Raw genomic sequence first — 20,134 nt, forward strand, 5'->3', positions numbered from 1 at the left:
GCAGGAAGAAGTAGGTCACCCTAGTACTTTTTGCCTACTCTTTTATGAGTACTGTGAATTCAGACATCTTTTGTCACATTCTGTTTTTCGTCTACAATATAGTAGGGAAGTATGTGATTTCAGATGCAGCTCTTCTGTCTTTACAATGGCATGCACTGTATAAAGGTTCTGGATCACATAATTTTCACAACTCACAACTTTCAAAAAGGTTTTTTTTAAAAGATGTTTCGTCAGCTGAACAATCAGTATGTTGTTATACAACAGTAGCCTATAATCAGTTGAACACACTAATTCTATATCCTCACAGCCTCGTTTTCATTCCTGTTAAAAAATAAATATGGCAGTACCCTATTGCTGTGAAAACCCCCTTTTGGAATGTAGTGGTTGCACTTTATTTTACAGTACGTGTACTTACAGTGTACTTTCTTAAGAAAGTACAGGGTAATATAATGTAACTGGGTTAAGGTTAGGTTTAGGGGTAGGTTCAGAGTTATTACTTAGTTAATACCCAGTTATTGTAATTATACTATAATAAGTACAGTATGTACAGGTGGAACGGGACTGTAAAATAATGTGCTACAGTAGTTTCTAACTGTATGAAACTTTGTACAGACTAAAATATATGGATTAATGCTGAGCCATAAGAGTTGAATTCTTTTACAGATGTGTAAATTAGACTTGATGTCACTAAATTACAGATGGCAGCATGCAAGGAAGACTTTTAGGGCATTACCTGTATATTAAATTGTAATTAAGGGAAATTATAGTGATGTTAAGGTTATATTATATTTTATTTCATGTCAAAATTATGGAGAATGACAGAAAGTCTAAAATTAGTACCTGCCACTTAATCTTCAACAGACCTCTGATTATTGAGATGTGATGCCAAATCACAAAATATGGACGTATATGCCAAATATGTATGTATTTGTTTGTTTTGTACAGATGTAGGGCCTACGTGATGATCAATTCAGAGAGGAACCTCTATTTTGATGTGCCAAACACGATTGAGTATGTTTTTGTGTGTGTGTCAACTTCAAAAAAATGTGGCTGTTAGTTCTTCCAACGTATTACCTTATCTGTGTAAGTGTGTCAAAAGGTTTTGAGGATGTTTATGAACATTTTACTTTCTGGTTTGAGTCAGAGGGTCATGTAGGCTCTATTTTTGCCACTTGTGTATTTGTTGGTGTGTGTGTGTGTGTGTGTGTGTGTGTGTGTGTGTGTGTGTGTGTGTGTGTGTGTGCCCTTGTTTATATTACATTGTGGGGACCAAATGTCCCCATAAGAATAGTAAAACCTGAGATCACCTACATTGTGGGGACCAGCCAGCGGTCCCCACTTTTCAAAAGGCTTATAAATCACACAGGATGAGTTGTTTTGAGAAAGTATAAATGCAGAATGTTTCCTGTGATGGGTAGGTTTAGGGGCAGGGGCAGTGTAAGGGGATAGAATGTACAGTTTGTACGGTATAAAAACCATTACGTCTATGGAGAGTCCCCACAAAGATAGTGAACCAGACATGTGTGTGTGTGTGTGTGTGTGTGTGTGTGTGTGTGTGTGTGTGTGTGTGTGTGTGTGTGTGTGTGTGTGTGTGTGTGTGTGTGTGTGTGTGTGTGTGTGTGTGTGTGTGTGTGTGTGTGTGTGTGTGTGTGTGTGTGTGTGTGTGTGTGTGTGTGTGTGTGTGTGTGTGTGTGTGTGTGTGTGTGTGTGTGTGTGTGTGTGTGTGTGTGTGTGTGTGTGTGTGTGTGTGTGTGTGTGTGTGTGTGGTGGTGGAATGGAGTAAAACTGTCTGATGACATGTTGGCAGGAAAACCACAGAATCAAAATGTCATATTTCCCCCCTCCTCTACATTCTCCAATGACTCTCGCTCTGTGACTGAAAACCGACACTTTGTGAAATTTGCTGATGATCCGGTTATTGTCAGCTTACGGAACAACGAGGAAACTTCACATGGTCTGGTTGTTGACCACTTTGTAACATGGTGTCAGGAAGCCTTTCTTGAACTGAATGCCTCAAAGACTAAGGACATGTGTACTGATTTTAGGCATAATGTCACAAACACTGTAAAAACTAGAATAAATGGTCAGGAAATAGAGGTTGTTAGAGATTATAAGTATTTAGGATCTATTATTGATGACAAGTTGTGTTTCGAGCCAAATACTAGTTTGCTTTGCAAGAAAGGCCAGTATAGCGCTCGTATTGCCTTAGGAAGCTGGCCAAGTTTAATGTGGACAAGACTCTGATGACTCTTTTCTATAGGTCCTTTGTTGAGTCAGTTGTCACTCTGTTGGTACGGGTCCATTATTGTAAAACAAAAAAACTCCCTTTCCAGGTTAAGGTGAGCAGCTGCATTATAGGTTCTAAGCAGAAAGGGTTGGAGGAACTTTATCCGCAGCAGATGCAAAGAAGGGTTGAATCTATCCTGTTAGATAGTTATAATCCCTTACAGGCTGAATTTCAGATGTTGCCTTCTGGATCACGCTTTAAACTCCCAAAATTCAGAACCAACAGATATAAACATTCTTTTGTACCTGCAGCCGTTCTGCTTCTTAACTCTACAAAGTACCATCAACATACTATTTATTGATTATTTACTGTTTTTAACTATGCCTGCAAGGTAGGTAATCTCTGTATTGTGTGTGTGACTGTGTGTGATTTGTATTATACTATCTGCTGCACAACAAATTGCCCCATTGGGGGACAATAAAGTAACTTAACTTAACTTAACTTAACTTAACTTAACTTAACTTAACTTAACTTAACTTAACTTAACTAATATACAAACTTTACTAACAGACCTGTTATTGTAAAATGAAATATTGGTTTCACTTTATTTTGATGGTCCCTTTAACACATTCTGTTGACTATAAGTAACGTTGCACCTGCATGCCAACTAACTCTCATTAGAGTGTTAGTAGAGTAATAGTAGACTGGTATGGGTTAGGGATGGAATAAGTTGACATGTAGTCGCAAAGATGCTTATAGTCAGTAGATTGTCTGTTGGAGGACCATCACAATGAAGAGTTAGCAGATCATACAGTCTACTAATACTCTACTGAGAGTTAGTTGACATGTAGTTGCAAAGTTACTTATAGTCCACAGAATGTTCAAAAGGAACCATCAAAATAAAGTGTTACCGAAATAGTTTGCCTAAGAATTTTTTTTTTTTTTTTTTTTTGCAGAACACAAAATGAGAATGTTGAAGAATCTTCATGCAGCTCTTTGTTATACATGGACAGTTTTTTATTTTATTATGTTTTCCAAACATATTCTTGATTCTTTTCTTTTCTGTCAGAGACGTATGTTTAGTTACTCTTTCCTTAGTCCTCCTAAATGATGTTTTTGGGGGTTTCATGCTAAAACATTAGGCTATAATAGTTTATCTGGTATTTCTGTGATAAAGATTCGAAATGGTCTATTATTCAGCATTAGAAAATCAGTAAGTTTAGGGCGCTGCTGTAGATTACATTTACAATGTACATTTACAGATACTGTATAAACGTCCACTAGAGGGAGACGTGGACATGTCCAAAATATTTGTAATTGTGTTTTGGGCAGTATTTGGTAAGTTACTCTAAAAAAGTAATTAATTACTAGCTACTAATGACATCTTTAAAGGAGCTGTATGTAAGAAATGTATTTCAATTAATCATAAAATGGCCCTGATATGTCACTAGACATTAACAAATCATGTTCATTTCAAATACTTATATCACAACAGTACAACAGTAGTCCGGCCAGGATATTGTCATTTAAAAAGTGAAGTTGCAGCCCTCAACTGATGTTGATGATGTCATGTTGTATTTTGGCCTGATCCCCCACCTATCTACCAATCACGAAGTCAGTAGTGTTTCGGCATCCGGTTTGCCAGCTCAGCTCTAGTTACCACAGCTGCAGCTATAAATGTTCGTGCTGGATCCTGCAGCCTATCTGGCAACCTCGAGTCAGGGGGGAGGGGGAGGGGATACACAGCTCTACAGTAATTTGAAAGTGATTGCAGTACCAGTTTTGGCCACAATCTTACATACGGCTCCTTTAACTGTGTAATTAGATTACTGTACTTATTACACTCTCTAAATAGTATTCCATTACTTATTACTAATTACTTTCTAAATCCCATATCAACCTCGACCAGCTGAACAATACAAGGATAGACTTAAATCTGTCAAATAAATAATATAAAACTGTACATAAATTATTATTCTTGAACTGACCGAAGAATTTAAAGTGAGAAGGTTACATTGAAAACATACATTTGAATAATAGGCATTAAATGTTGATGTTAAATCCACTTATTACATGGCTTGGTTGAATTCCAATGTAGAATGCGGTCTGTTATTTCTTGATAACAGACCGCTGCGAAGTATAACACACCGTTGCCATGAAAAACAGAGCGTTGCTATGGACGCAGGATTCTAACCGTAGAGACGGAACGGACTATTTTCTTTAGCGGAAGCAATACAATCGTTTTTAAATCAATAAACTCCTTTTTAAATCAATATTTTGTGTCAAATTATTGATTTATTTGGTGGGTAGCCATGTAATAAGCGGGATAATGTAAGGCGAGGCGGTTGTTATAGCGAATACAACCCCTTCAGGCTGATTCAAGATGTCCCGATCAGCCTGTCGGGGTTGTATTCGCTATAACAACCGCCTCGCCCTACATTATCCCTTACTTGTCACAATTATGTTGTAAGTTTCATTTTCATGGACTTTTAGTTTGTATTTCCTCAGTTACCTGTTTCCTGCGTTTCCTTTGTTTTAGTTTCCCGCCATTATCTGTTGTCATTGTGATTCATTAAATGAGTGTATCTGTCTTCATTTAGCCCATTATCTCTCCTCAGTTTGCTTCAGACGTTGTCCAGCATCGTTCATGTTAAGTTTGATGCACGCTGTCTCATTCAATTTTGTTTAATAAATATCTACTTTTTTGTGTGTGAATCTAACCTTCGTCATCTTTATTGGACAAAAGCGTGACCCCAGTATTGTTTTATATAGAACTGTTCTAGTCAGTATTGAATGTAATTACATCTGAAGTAAACTGTAATTAAATTACAGTCCTTTTATTTTTTCAAGGGAAAAGTAATTCAATTACAGTAATTAATACTCTGAGTTACACATGGTTTTGCGGGTTGTTAGGTGTTGTCATCTTCTTTCTGTTTCTCGATTTTGGTTAAAATTATTTTTGCTAACCACTTCTTTCTACCTCTTTCTCGTTTTTAGTTCAGCTTTTTAAACCTATTTCTTTTGTTCACCATCCACTAATATACAGTCAAAATGGATATGCTGAATTTCTTTCAGTCACACCCATATGTCTAAAGAGCGTATCTACACCCAGTTCTGGTCCTAACCGCATTTGTTTGCTTGCAACGCCTGTCCTCTGATGAACCAAAACCTCTGCCGTGCATTTCATCTGTCACAGAACATCCACATTGGCTATGAACTCTTGGTCACGAACTGCCTAGATTCATCAAATGACCTTAGTAGTAGCTGCCCTCAAACTTGTTTCTTCATTATGGCACAACCTGTTTCTTGTTTTGTTAACAATGTAAATTAGACCTTAGTTAATGGATATTGTGTGTTGATATAATGTGAAATATGTTCAGATCTCAAAAAATTGAGTTTGGGAACATTTTAAATGGTGTTTGTTGCGCCGTAATCCCTTTTCTGTACATTATAATCTCCCCACCCTCACTGATGGATTTTTTTTTTTCTTGTTCAAAATACCTTTCTTTTTTTGTTTGAGCTGAAACAACCCACAGCATGACACTTCCTGCTGTGAGGAGAATACTGAGAGTAGAGGACAGAGTTCAGCATCACCTAAACTTTGTGGTTTGTGTAACACTTAATCTGTTCCATGCAGTCATTCTCCTGCTCTCACGCTCACGCTCAGAAACACCTGTGCACTATTTCAAACACATGCCGGTGCTTTTACTGACGTATTTAAATAAAAACAAGAAATAACGAATTAATTGAGATGCATTACATCATAACAGGAACTCTTTTTGTTTTATGTGTATAATCATGATGAGTGATATATCCCTTTGATGATAACATCAGGGAAATATGTAGAGCTGATGTTATTCTTGGGGTGACTTTGACCTCAAACGGCCCTTTTTTTTCTGGTTTTCTATAAGTTTTCTATATTTTGAGGACATGGCTTATAACTAAAATACTTTGGTAACACTGAATTTCTATGGTCCACTTAAGACATTCTAAGTAATGTTGCCCCTACATGTCAACTAACTCTTATTAGAGTATTAGTAGACTGTCTGCTTAATATCTGCTAACACTTTAATATTATTTTTACATATACATTTTGTTTTTTTATATAACCTGTTGTCGGTTTTACCTCTATAAATCGGAGTTTGGCTGTGGGTGGTTTGACAGAATGCATGTAGGTTTGTGGAGGGACAAGCAGGAAATGATTGTAAAAAAAAGGTGGTGGGGGGATGGGTTGTAAGGGCAACTTACAAAACATGCTTTAGTTTCAAATATGAGACTGCAATTGTCAATAGATAAGCATACAAATTAGAAAGTTGGCGTATATCCTAGAAGTGTTGCCTATAAGTTACTTAGTACAAATACACAAAGTCAACACAGTTTTATTTTATCCTTTAAATGCCATGACTCAGAATTTCTGCAAGAGTTTTCACCTGAAAATATGGACGTATTCGTTTTGTATTGATGCTGTCTGTTGTAGGGGCTACATGATCAATTCAGAGAGAAATCCTCTATTTTGATGTGTGAAACTGGTTAAGAGTGTTTGGTTGTTCTGACGTGTTTAAAGGTTTCGAGGATGTTTATGAACATCTACCTTCTGGTTTGTGTCAGAGGGCGTTGTACGCCCATTGGCCCATTTGTGTGTGTGTGTGTGTGTGTGAGAGAGAGAGAGAATGTCCTACTGACCTTACTATAAAGCTGTTTTTGTAAAACTACATTATTACTTTAAAGGAATGGTTCACCCAAAAGTAAAAATTCTGATATTAGTTATAACCCCATGTTGTTCCAAACCCAAAGACTCTCTTTTATCTGTGGAACACAAAAAGGAGAATTTTGAAGAATCTTCGTGCAGCTCTTTGTCATTCAAGGACAGTTCATTCATGGTGACCATGGCTGGCAAGGTCATCTCACTGGAGGGATGTATTATCAGTGAAAAAAGGAATTGAATTTCAGTGTGTTCCTCACACAAAGCTATTTGGAGGCTTTTATGTTTTATGGTGGTTTATTGTCCTTTTTCGACCTTGACGATGGTCACCATGAACTGTCCTTATACAAAGAGCTGCATGAAGATTCTTCGACATTCTCAAAATGTTCCATGCAAGGACAGTTCAAAGTGACTTGAGCTATGCACATCTCACTGATCATACAATTTCAAAATTGTATGGTCTATTACAGTAAATGTATTGTTACACTAGTGGTAGTGGGACACTGCTCCACACTAAGTGCCTCTTCCCACACAATCAGTTTGTTCCTCTTCTTTTGTTAATATTAGCTTGTGTGAGGAAGTGCAGTACAATTGTGTTCTGGGAGTGTAAACGTGTACCATTATGCACCTGAAACCTCATTTTCTTATTTCCTCAAAGTAGCAATAATGTCTATTTAAAAAAGTCAGTTTCAAAACAGTGTTTGCTGTAAAATATGTTTTGTGCTCTGCAGTGAAAAAGACAATGAAACCTTGCTTTTTGGTTATTCAGACTGAAAAGCTATCTTTAATAGGGTATATTTTAAAAGAATATAATTTTGTCATCATTGACTCACCTTAAAGTTGTTCCAAACCTGTATACACTGTAAAAAAATTGCTGTAGTTATGCAGCTGTTTGCCAGTAACTTACTGTAGATTTAAATTTATGCTAGCAACAGTTTGTTCAAAGTTAAATGAACATTAAACATTAACAAGTCTTTGTCTTTACAGAATAAAACTATAAAATAACAATCTAATGCAAAGCATTCTGGGAACCAGAAATCTTCATCAACCTTTTTCTGTTTTTTTTTCCTTCAGATTTTGGTTCCCAGAATGCTTTGCATGAGGCTGTTATTTTAGTTCTATTCTGTAAAGATAAAGACTTGTTAATGTTTAATGTTCATTTAATTTTGAACAAATTGTTGCCAGTAAATAACATCAATTTAAATCTACAGTAAGTTACTGGCAAGTAGCTGCCAGTAATACTGTAATTTCTACAGATTTTTCTAACAGTGTATGAATTTCTGTCTTCTGCTGAACTTTAAAATGTGATATTTTGAAGAGTAACCAAACAGTTGATGGACCCCATTGACTTCCTATGGAAAGCAAATACTATGGAAGTCAATGGGGCCCATCAACTGTTTGGTTACAGACATAAGAAAATGAGGGGGGAGTAAATTATGACAGAATTATTTTTTGGGGGGTGAACTATACCTTTAAGAAAAATATGAATGGCACAAACACTATCTTGTCTCAGCAGTGGGTTACATTTATATGTCCTTTCCCTAGAACTCTATACTTCTCCTTTTTCAGCCAACCCTCACAGTGGTTTAGTGACATACTAATTTAGCTTCCTTTTCTAACTACAGCGTCAGGTCAACTGACTTTAAAAAGACAGTGTTTCAGAGCCGAGACTCACACATCGTAATCTGAGTTCATCATGGCATCAGAGGTATGTAGTGTTTTGTTGTTTGCAAATCTATAGCTGATTTGATTTACAACAGTTGATCAACATATTCAGTATGTTAGGTGTTCATTTTAAATGTACCAGTTGAAAACATTTAATGTGTGACATCTTATAGGGGAATCCTGTTTCTGGTGGTGTTACGTTGCTCCACACTGAATATGAAGGGAAACACTCATATGAAGTGAAGGGCTTTTTAAACTATAACAAAGGAATGTTTACAAGGTAGGATTATTGATGATGTACAATATATATATATCCTTTCATGAGTATGAGATGAATCTATTTATCTATCCATCTATATATTTATCTTTTCAGCAAGGGAGATAAACTCCTAATGATAAACAACATAAATGTGGAAGATTTGACTCCAAAGGCATTTGCTGATCTTCTGGTTGAAGGATCTCCCTTACTTGTGAGTTTTACATTTACCCACTCAGACATTGCACTGTCATATTACTCACATTATGAGCTTACCCATTTAAATGTGACCGGTAGAGACAAGTGAAGCGAAACTTTTCACTGGGGATTTTTCGCCTAGTCAGGGAAATGATTTTGATCACTTTTTGTGTGTGTGTGTGTGTGTGTGTGATGAAAAGGTATATTCCAGAGATTACATCATCATGTTTTTTTTTGAGTAATTGCTAGAGGAATAAAACTATACTTGAGCTAGATTGACTTCATTTTCTTCAACTCTGCTGGTCAAATAATCTCTCTTAGACCATACATCATCCTTGCAAAACAAAAACAGAAGAGTGCGACTCTGAGGAGCTCCGTGTCGACAGAAAGGAGCCGACGCTCATGAGTTTCAGCCTGATGATGGTAAGAGAGTCTGAGCTGGAGGCATATGGGAAGGAACCATCACCTTCACAACCGGAGTGGGAAGACATTGAGGACGACTCTTTCGATGATGAAAATTTGCTAATTATCTCCATGGCTGATACGAGCTTCAGTCTGGTTCTTGCTCGAGGATGTGACCCTGACAACCCTTGCAACAACTGTGGAAAGACGAATTGCAAATTTAATGAAGTTGTGGTCTTGCCTGCGAGAGCTGAGGTTACCTCAGGTAAGAAATTAGTGTTGGATTCATTGCCACTTTTATCTGTACATTTTTCAAATGTGTGCAATCAATTGCACAATACAAAAATATTTCATCTTTTAAATTTCTTAAATGCTCTAATTGATGTAAAAAAAAAAGTAAAAAAAAGGGCTGTGCAACGATTAATCGCATCCAAAATAAAAGTTTGTGTTTACATAATATATGTGTGTGTGCTGTGTGTCAGGGGTCCCCAACCCCCGGGCCGTGGACCGGTACCGGTCCGTGGGACATTTGGTACCAGGCCGCACAGAAAGAATAAATAACTTACCGTATTTTCCGGACTATAAGTATAAGTCGCATCAGTCAAAAAATGCGTCATGAAGAAGAAAAACCATGTCGCACTGGACTATAAGTCGCATTTATTTCGAAATTTATTTCACACAAAAAAAAAGAATGTTACGGACAGGACAGGTCTCCGTTACGGACGTGAGCGCTCTGAAAGCGGCACTAAAAGACTGCTTTAAAACTTTCACAGAGACCTCAAACAGAAAGCACAAAGCCTGTCTTTAAATTTAATTTCGTTTTGTATTAATTGTTGTATCTTAATTTTAATCAATGTTTCATCAACCAATTGCCTGGATTTAATAAATAAGAAGTAAATATATTAGAAAATAGATAATCACGACACGGAGGCGCCGGCGCGTGAACTGGAGCTGGTCTCATAAATGAACTGAAACTCAGCGTATAAGGTAGCCTACTTGCCTCACACATACCTGAGACATATATATATATATAAAGCTTGAAATGTCTACTTTTAAACAGAACAATTCAAAATGAAAAAAAAACTGACTGCTCTCTGCTTATGTCATCCGTATGAAATGTGCATTTCTCTCTGGCGCGTTCACTACTGCGAAGATCGCGAGTCAGCATCGTCAACTTCATCTTTCCAGCCGACACTGACATAAAAAAACGGGTTTATTAGTAAACAATTTAAATGTCTCCTGAGTCCTGAATGCATGAATGCATCAGCATCGAAAAAATGGAGATTTTTTTCTTTTGGGGGGCATTTTGTTTGTGTTCAGGCTTTCTGTTACGAGGACGCTGCTAATAAAGTTGCGAGTAGGCCTACACATTGGATTCTCGTTTATTATTATATTTAAAAAATACCCCAGTTTTTATGCCGGTCGTATCATTTTATTTGGTTGTATTTATCCGCCATACATTAAAGGCCGGTCTGTGAAAATATTGTCTGATATTAAACTGGTCCGTGGCACAAAAAAGGTTGGGGACCGCTGCTGTGTGTAATTATTTTGTATATATAGCCTACACACACATGCATGTATATATTTGAGAAATATTTGCATGTATATACTGTATATATATTTATATATAATTTATATTACATATAAATGTACAATAAATCTTAAATATGCATGTGTGTGTATTAAAATATACAAATAATTATACACAGTAGGCTACACACACATATATTATGTAAACACAAACTTTTATTTTGAATGCAATTAATCGCAATTAATCGTTGCACAGCCGTAAAAAAACATACACTACAATAATGCCCATGCAGATTTTAAAGGGATAGTTCACCCAAAAATGACAAAAAAAAATTGTCATCAGTTACTCACCCTCATGTCGTTCCAAACCCGTAAGACTTTAGTTCATCTTTGAAACACACTCTTCAAAAAGTTCATAAAGAGAATGTAAAATGAATCCATATGAAACGAGTGTGAACATATTTTCTGAAAAGACCTGATCGCTTTATATGATGAACAGATTGAATTTAGGCTTTTATTCACATATAAACATTGATCAGCGAATATAAACAGAAGCTCATCCAAACTTGCTTGACGTGTGAAAACAAACCTCACTGGTTCTTGCTGATGCTCAAATGTGCTGCGTAACACAAGAATTAACCTTATTGGGTCTCGCACAACAAGCAAGTATATGCTTGAGCTTCTGTTTACCATATCTGATGAATGTTTGAATAAAAGCCCATATTAAATCTATTCATCGTAAAAAGCCACCGTGTCTCTTCAAAAAATTTGGACTAAACCACTCAATTCATATGGATTAGTTTTACAATCTCTTTATTTAGCTTCTCTTTTTGAAGCTACAAAGTGGTAGTTGCGTCGACTGTCAATGGAGGGACAGAAAGCGCTCAGATTTAATTAAAAATACATCATTTGTGTTCCGAAGATGAACGAAAGTCTTACGGGTTTGGAACGACATGAGGTTGAGTAAATGATGAGAGAATTTTCATTTTGGGGTGAACTATCCCTTTAAGGAATCCAATGCAAAAAACAAATGTGACTTTTTTGAGAATTGTGTAACTATTCTGCTTACTTTTTTTCAGGTTCTCCGAGGAAATTGAGTCTGCTAAACGAACGAGATAATTTGTATATTAAGAGTTTCATTAAGGAAAAGTATGTCACCCCATTTAATCATCAGATATATTTGGATAACACCATGTCAGGTTGGTACCAAATAATATGTGAATATATGGTGTTTGAAATTCCTTTCTCAAAATGTCTTTGTCTGCTCTATCTTTTATTTTAGCAGTCATAATTGGGGCCTGATTACCAAATTACAGTTATTGTATTTGTTAAATCATGCAGATTATTTGGATTTTGTGTAAACTGCAATGTACTAGTTACTGCTACAGTATACTTGGCCAGGTAATTGTGTCTTGCAGCAATATTCTTCATTTTCACTTGCTTCATAAGTATATTTTGAAATATATATTTTGCAATGCTTTGGCTTTTTCAGCACCAGTCACCATCTACTATTACATGACCATAACGGGCATTACAGGTGTTCCTGTTGTGCTGAACTTCACTAACACAGACAACTTCTTCAGCTGCACCACAAAGCATGGTGTAGATACAAAGATTTTAACTGTTACGGTAGGTCTTAATTCATTGCTGATGTGTTGTCTTGTTGAAGATGCTATTAGGACATATTTAAAGTTTACGGTTTTAGTTAGAGTATTAGAACTTAAATGTAATGTTTAATACTAAACATAAACATAGTCAGTAAGATTAAACTGCGATTAAAGCAAGGTTTTTTATTGTTTTTCAGCAATATAGAAAACAACACCTGAAAACGATCTGTGCTGATGACCCAGAGAAATGGGCCCTTGTGTTCTACATGTCTACTGGGGCAGACGGTCTCCGGCGGTTTGAGTCAGCTCTCCACAGTGGATGGTTTATCTACACAAAAAATGTAGACGAAGTGGACATAGATAAAGATGAACAGTCTTGTAAACCCAACACCTTTTTTATCCTAATTAACAGTGAGAAACGGTGAATTCGAATTCTTGATAGAAACCTAATGGTTGTCACAATGACTAGAAGAGTTTGTATAGTATGACACTTGTATATGACATTTAATAACTGGGAACTGTTCTCAAATATAATGGTGATTACAACCTAACCCAAATATAATGAGTTGACCTTACTATTTGATTCAAGCTGACGTGACCAACCCTAATGAAGCCTAGTGCCCCATTAAAAATGCTAATAAATTCTTTGGCTTGGCAACTAAATAAATTGGTCAGATAAGTTTGTTAGGAGGATTTGCAGGCCAAGCATTGGTCAAAGTTGTCACTTATTTTAAATTACTTAAAGTGTTAGGTCGCCTTAGAGCAGTGGTTCCCAATTCCAGTCCTTGTGACCCACTGCTCTGCACATTTTGTATGTCTCCCTTATTTAACACACCTGAACCAGATCATCAGCTCATTAGGAGAAACTCCATGAACTGAACTGAGTGTGTCAGATAAGAGAGACCTACAAAATGTGCAGAGCAGTGGGTCACGAGGACTGGAATTGGGAACCACTGCCTTAGAGAATGCAGCCTCTTCCGTTTGTTTTACTGCCATTGCAGTAGTATATATATATTTGCTGACATGTTTTTTTGTTTTGTTTTTACCTTGTTATATTCAGTTGTATTCATGAGTGTCAGTTTTTTTATATTTTTATACTTTTAAACTGATATTTTTTAAACTAACATATAATTCATATTTATCTTTATTGCTAACTTCTTTTAGTTACTTTTTACACTGTGAAACAAAAGCTTCTGCCTTACATTTTTATGTACCATCAACTTGGATGTTAAAGTAATTTCAACTCAAATTACATTAAACTGACTTAAAAAAATTGTTGAACCTTGTATAACATAACATTTTTTTTGAAAATGGCTAAACTTATTTTGATGAGTTAAAGCAATGTAAAAACATATGTTTGTCATAACTTATTGATCATATTATTATTTTTTACAGTGTATGCTGAAACTTTGCAAAAGAATTCTTTGCAAAACATAATGTGTGTAATTCATATATTTATAATATCAACTATTATTGCTGGTGTCTGTGTAAGCTAAAAGCTACTAACAACTTTGAACAGTTGCTTTTTCTACATTCATGTATTATTTATCATCTTGTTTGTTTATGTATTATGTATCTTCTATCAAATCTCAATAAAATAAAGTTTTGAATCAAGTTCAGTGTTTCAGAATGATGATTTATCCAATAACAGTACCAAGGGTAGTTATGGTCATAATTTATATTATGATGTTTCTGTAGTCACTTATTAACAGATGCGGTTTGAAGAGATGCTTTTAATTGTACAATTTTTTTTTATCACAATTTAAGTTTATCTAGTAACTTGCAAGATGTGTAACACATTGCCCTATTTTTTCATTTCATTTGACTTTATTTACCTTTTACTAATTCTATGAAAGAAATGGCGTAATTTAGATTAATTAAAATTGTATTATAAAATCACAGAGTGCCTAAATCATCACACGTTCAAAACGTGTCACACATAGACTGGTGTCACAGGCAAGAATTGCATCATCCTTAACCAGTTGAAAGTCAACAATGATTCATTCCTGATGTGCTTCCCCTTTAGTGGTTATTTATTCATGCTGCTGAATGCCCCAGTGGTAGATCCCCCCACACACAGACCACTAGTCTCATTATCACTCCAACAACCAAAACTGACCTTTTACACCTACATTAACCACTCAGGGGTGCGTTCCCTGTACAATGACATAACTCGCCAAACCTGTCCTGAAGGCACCCCAACACTGCACATTTTCTTTGTCTCCCTAATCAAACACACCTGATTCAACTCATTAACCCATGTGATAATGAGCTGATGAGTTGAATCAGATGTGTTTGATTAGGGAGACAAAGAAAACGTGCAGTGTTGGGGTGCCTTTGCTAGTCACGATCCCAAAACTGTGTCGTCGCAAATTGGTCATTCAACCACGTTGAAACTGTTTGGGAAACACACCCCTGATCTGTGAAATGCTTTGCACATGTGTATTAGCGCCCTCTTCGTTCATGGGAAATTTAAAGGGGTGGTTGAATATGATTTTACTTTTCTAACTTCAATGTGTTATGTTGCTTGTGTGTTATGTGTTTGAGCATCATGTTTGAGCATAAGCATCGGCAAAGTTATGAGGCTTAAATATGGCGTTATTTTTTAGTCAAAAGTTATGAGCGTGTAAGACATGCTCACGAGCACATTATGTTATTTCACACGCGCAAAAATGAACCTTCAGCTGGCATGATAAAAGTACTCGCGCACAAATTCAACAACTCCGCGGGCAGAAGCCCGCTGCGCGCGAGCAGGATTCCACTGTACAAGCAGAGTTAACCTATGAGAGTATGCCAGGCGCTCGCTCGCAGCTACCTGTACACCTCTCGGTTGTTGAATTTGTGCGCGAGTACTTTTATCATGCCAGCTGATGGTTCATTTTTGCGCATGTGAAATAACATAATGTGCTCGTGAGCATGTCTTACACGCTCATAACCTTTGACTAAAAAATAACGCCATACTTAAAGTTCAAAGGACTACAACAAACGGCTGGTAGGGACTACATGACATTCCTCCGGGGTGAGTGACATCATGAACCCTAAAATTTACATAAACCCCGCATTAAATAGCTTATAATCCTTACATGACTGTTAAAGTTAATTTACATTTTCGTAAACCTTTATCCGTGCCCTAAAAACTGACATACTACTTTGTGTCATACAAGGTCATTGTCAAATCTAGAGAAATGTTCGAAGTGGTCAGCAGGGTACAGTTGAGACACAATGTAGTCCATCAAATGTACCCGCAACTAGAATCATATTGCGACACGTGCAGTTTAGTTGCACGATGTAAGATCACAAGTTACATTCATTATTTATTAGGTTATTGTTTGCATTCAATCTGTTTTATTATTGATGTTTGCAATTGTTCAATGTTTTTTTTTTACTGTTACTCAACTTTTCAACTGTTTTAACTGTTAGGCCTAGCCTACTATTAAAATGATGAACTGAAATGAATTGTATCGCTGTTTGCCATTACTACAATGTTTTACAAATGAACTACTTTTAACCAAACAAATAATCAAATAAAAATACTGAATGGAACTAAAAACTGTTGAATTCTCATTTTTAAAGGTACTTTACATTTGCAATGAATTGGTTAGGCAGCTTTGTAGTATTACGGATGGGTGTCTCAACTACTAGGGTACAGTTGGAACAAAAAATCTTCTTGTGTTTATGAGCTAATTGCTGCAAATATGACCTAGCCTTATGGATGTTAATAATTATTAATATTTTAGTAGACAAGTAAAGGTGTCATATGAAAAAATAACTTATTTTCAGTCCCTAGTTTTGGTGTGATAACGGAAAAAGCAAAAAGTGTAGGCTACCAACTGAACCCAGTCTACCCTACTAACCTACTAGAGCACGTCTACCATACTAGAGCACGTTCGCATGTACGCACTCTTCAAGAAAGACACTTTAAATCTCTTGACAAATTAAAAGACGTAAACAACATTTGTATGTCTATTCTAGATAAAAGATAGCCTATAGATTGTGCTGAATCAATGTCAGCTTGCTTATTTGGCTCAAGATAAGAATTCATTAAGTCCAGATCATGTCACATGACAAACAAACTCTGCTTCTAACCCAGCTAACCACCGCTCCAGACCTGTCGTTGAACTTTGCTTTGCTTTTTGCGAATGTTCGTTGGAACGATGGATTGAAACGCATCCCAGCTTGTCATTGGTTTTTTTTTTTTGTTTTTTTTTTTTTCGTCTTTTAAGTTCATTTTAACAAGTAGGCTATATTATATTATTACCTCGTGATTCGGATAGGTTTCATTAGTGAACATTTTGAAATCATTGCTTAATTTGTTTTGGTATGCAAAGAGAACCATAAGGCCAATGAGCAGCACGCAGCCACGCACCAAACCTCAGGCATTTGTATAATTTCTATTACAACTTCCTTTTCCTACCACATCAGAGTTACTAACTTAGAAAAGGCAGTGTTTCCAGAGTCAGGGCTCACATTCTTCTTTCATCAGCACATTGATCAACATGGCAGCAGAGGTAGGCCTATGCAGTTTTGTTCCAACAGATTCATCTTTTTATAATTATATAGCAAAATAAAAGGGAACACTTTACAATAAGGTATTACATTAGTTAATTCGTTAAGTAACATTAACTAACAATGAGACAACTATTTTTACAGCATTTAACAACCTTTGTTAATGTAAGTTAATAAAAATGTACATGTTCATATTAGTTCACAGTGCATTAACTGATGTTTACAGATGCAACTTTTGATCTTAAAATTAGCAAATGCTGTGATTTACACGAACTAAGATTAATAAATGCTGTAGAAGTATGGTTCATTGTTAATTCATGTTAACAAATGAAGTGTTATTAAAGTAAAAAAAAAAATTGTAATTGATCAATATTACTCGGTATTACTGTATATCTATCATCTGTCTATCGTATATCTCGTATGTATATCTATCGTATATCTGTCTATCTATCATCTGTCTGTCTGTCTATCTATCTATCTCTCTATGTATCTATCATCTGTCTGTCTGTCTATCTCTCTATCTATCGTCTGTCTGTCTGTCTGTCTGTCTATCTCTATCTATCGTTTATCTATCTCCATCTTTCTGTCTGTCTGTCTATCTCTATCGTCTGTCTGTCTGTCTATCTTTCTGTCTGTCTCTATCTATCATCTATCTATCTATCTAACTTTCTATCTATCTATCAATTCACAAAGGGAGATAAACTCTAGATAAGTAGCAAAAAAAGAAAATTGTCATTTTTTTTGTCTTTTAAGTTAATTTTAACAGGCATGTTATATTATTATAATAAATATAAATTTAAAAATAAAAAAATATTTATACAAATATAGTAATTGATTAACCCAGTTTACCCATGTTCTGTTTAGTTAATTTGGTTCCAACTGTGTTCTGTAATTAATCTCATTAGCTTATTTGTTTGGTTCCTGCTTATAAGTCCTCAGTTCTCCCTCAGTGTTTGTCAGTTCTCGTTTATGTTGGTGTGTATATAATTCATGTCTGCAGTTTATTTATTAAAGTTGATGTTCTAGCATTCTCCTTTCATCTTCCTGAGTTTATCCTACACGTAATGTTACACTGACAGTCACTTCTCCTCTATTTATTCACAAAGTGAGATAAACTCTAGTAGCAGAAAAACCAAGGCCTTTTCTGATCTTCTATTTAAAGGATCCTTTTCTACTCGATCACGTCCATGTTAATGACACGAGAGAAATGAAACTGAATTTTTTACTTTGGCCTTTTAGCCCGGTCAGAATGATCATGTGATCATGTGTGGGCGGCATTTGAAACAAATATTTTCGAGACCTCCTCATTGTGATTCATTTCTAAATCCTTTGTGTTTTCAACTGCACTGAAGCAAATCATTTCTTCTCGTAGATTGTACACCATCCGAGCCCTGGAAAAACAGAAGAGCGTGAATCTGAGGACACGTGTGGCACGAAAAGGAAGATGAAACTGAGATTCAGCCTGACGATGTTAAGTGAGGAAGATTTGGAGAATGGTGGGCATCAGAAACTGTCACATGCTATGAAAACTGAGTCGATAGATGAGTTAATTGAGGACGACTGTTTCTATGATGACGATCAGCTGCTTGTTTCCCTGGCAAACATGAGCTTCAATCTGGTTGATGACCAAAGCCCGGACACTGACGAACCTGTCTGTAGTGATCACCAATTTAATGAAGTTGTGGTCACCCCTGAGCAAGCTGATTTTGGCTTTAGTAAGAAACATTCAATAATCTTTTATTCCTCACCTTTTTTATTCATTTGAATGAACTAATTTTGAAGTGACCGTTCCATTTTTATTGTTCATAAGAAACTACAACCCCATATTTAAAAATGTTCTAATTCCGCTGCCTTTTTCACAGTTTCTATACAAATTGGAAAACTGATTGAAGGACAAAACAATTTGTTCCTGAAGTCAAAATCAGTCAAAAAGTATATTGCATCCGGTCAGCGTGATCAGATATGTTTGGTGGATACTATGTCAGGTTTGTATCAAATAATACAAATGTGTTCAAAAAAAAAAATATATATATATATATTTATGCCACTTTTCCTTGTGGCAGTCCTATTTTTGTTTTTGTTTTAAAAATTAAATTTCTTCCACATATTTTGAATTTATTCAGCAAAAATCTCTATCCTCAAATGCATGGCCACCAAAGACACAGGATTGCATGTTGCTGTTATGCTGAACTTCACTGGCACAGATAACTACTTCTGCTGCACCAATGAAGGAAACGAAAAGATGTTGACAATTAAAGTAAGTTTTCAATAATGTTTTCTGTTTCTTTACTTTGCATTCAAGTTTTGTTAGGGCTGCATATTGTGTCATTTGTATCTTAATATTTTCTTGAACGGCATGACATTGTAAATATACTGTATCTTATTTTCTGAATTTTATATCCCAAAGTCTCCCTGCTCATGCAAAATTACATGCCAATCGATTTTTTGTCCCATAAGCTGCAGTTAAACAAAATTATGTTTATTTCAGAGCTATGACAAAGAAAATCTTCAAAACTCTGGAGATGATCCCAAAAAAACACCCCTTGTTTTCTACATGACTATAGACCCGTCGGGTCACCGGCATTTTGAGTCAGCGCTCCACAGAGGATGGTTCATTCACACTGTGGACAGTGGCGCCGTGAAACTGGAAAGAGGCAGAATTACATCCAGCAACTGCTTTGAATTAATCAAGACTGATGCCACAAAAACCTTTACATATTAAAATAAAGATTTTATTCAGAATGTGCTTTTTTGCACTTTTATACTGAACTGCTTTTCATTATATTATAGTACCACATCACTGGGTATGTTTTTATAGTATGTAAAAAAACAAGAAGTACTTTATCCATAATATGAATCTATTTACATCTGTCTGTATAAGCTATTAGCAATTTGAGCCACCCTGATGGTTACAGTAAATTCATCATTTGTCATTATGTGTTAATGTATCTTTTTTACATCAGACATTTAAAAAAAATTTGGGGAAAAAAAGTGATCTGTTCATTGTATTAGAAAATAAAAAAGTCTCCAAACGCATGCGA

The 20,134-nt window shown here is 35.8% G+C and overlaps 2 protein-coding genes across 2 annotated transcripts; both read left to right on the forward strand.

Annotated features, from left to right (window-relative positions):
• Positions 1-8,578: 8,578 nt before the first annotated feature.
• Positions 8,579-13,247, forward strand: il1fma (interleukin-1 family member A). Its single transcript, XM_084396189.1, has 7 exons — positions 8,579-8,637; positions 8,768-8,874; positions 8,968-9,064; positions 9,370-9,715; positions 12,060-12,179; positions 12,473-12,609; positions 12,785-13,247. The coding sequence occupies exons 1-7, from the start codon at positions 8,626-8,628 to the stop codon at positions 13,010-13,012; spliced, it is 1,047 nt and encodes a 348-aa protein (XP_084252315.1). The 5' UTR covers positions 8,579-8,625; the 3' UTR covers positions 13,013-13,247.
• A 3,732-nt stretch (positions 13,248-16,979) lies between these two features.
• On the forward strand, positions 16,980-20,128 carry LOC311282428 (uncharacterized protein). The gene is made up of 5 exons (XM_084396197.1): positions 16,980-17,095; positions 18,466-18,808; positions 18,956-19,078; positions 19,217-19,350; positions 19,582-20,128. Exons 1-5 carry the CDS (start codon positions 17,084-17,086, stop codon positions 19,813-19,815), a joined length of 846 nt encoding a protein of 281 aa, XP_084252323.1. The 5' UTR covers positions 16,980-17,083; the 3' UTR covers positions 19,816-20,128.
• The last annotated feature ends 6 nt before the right edge of the window (positions 20,129-20,134 follow it).

This window comes from Rutilus rutilus (genome assembly GCF_951802725.1).
Source record: "Rutilus rutilus genome assembly, chromosome: 22".
Lineage (NCBI taxonomy): Eukaryota > Metazoa > Chordata > Actinopteri > Cypriniformes > Leuciscidae > Rutilus > Rutilus rutilus.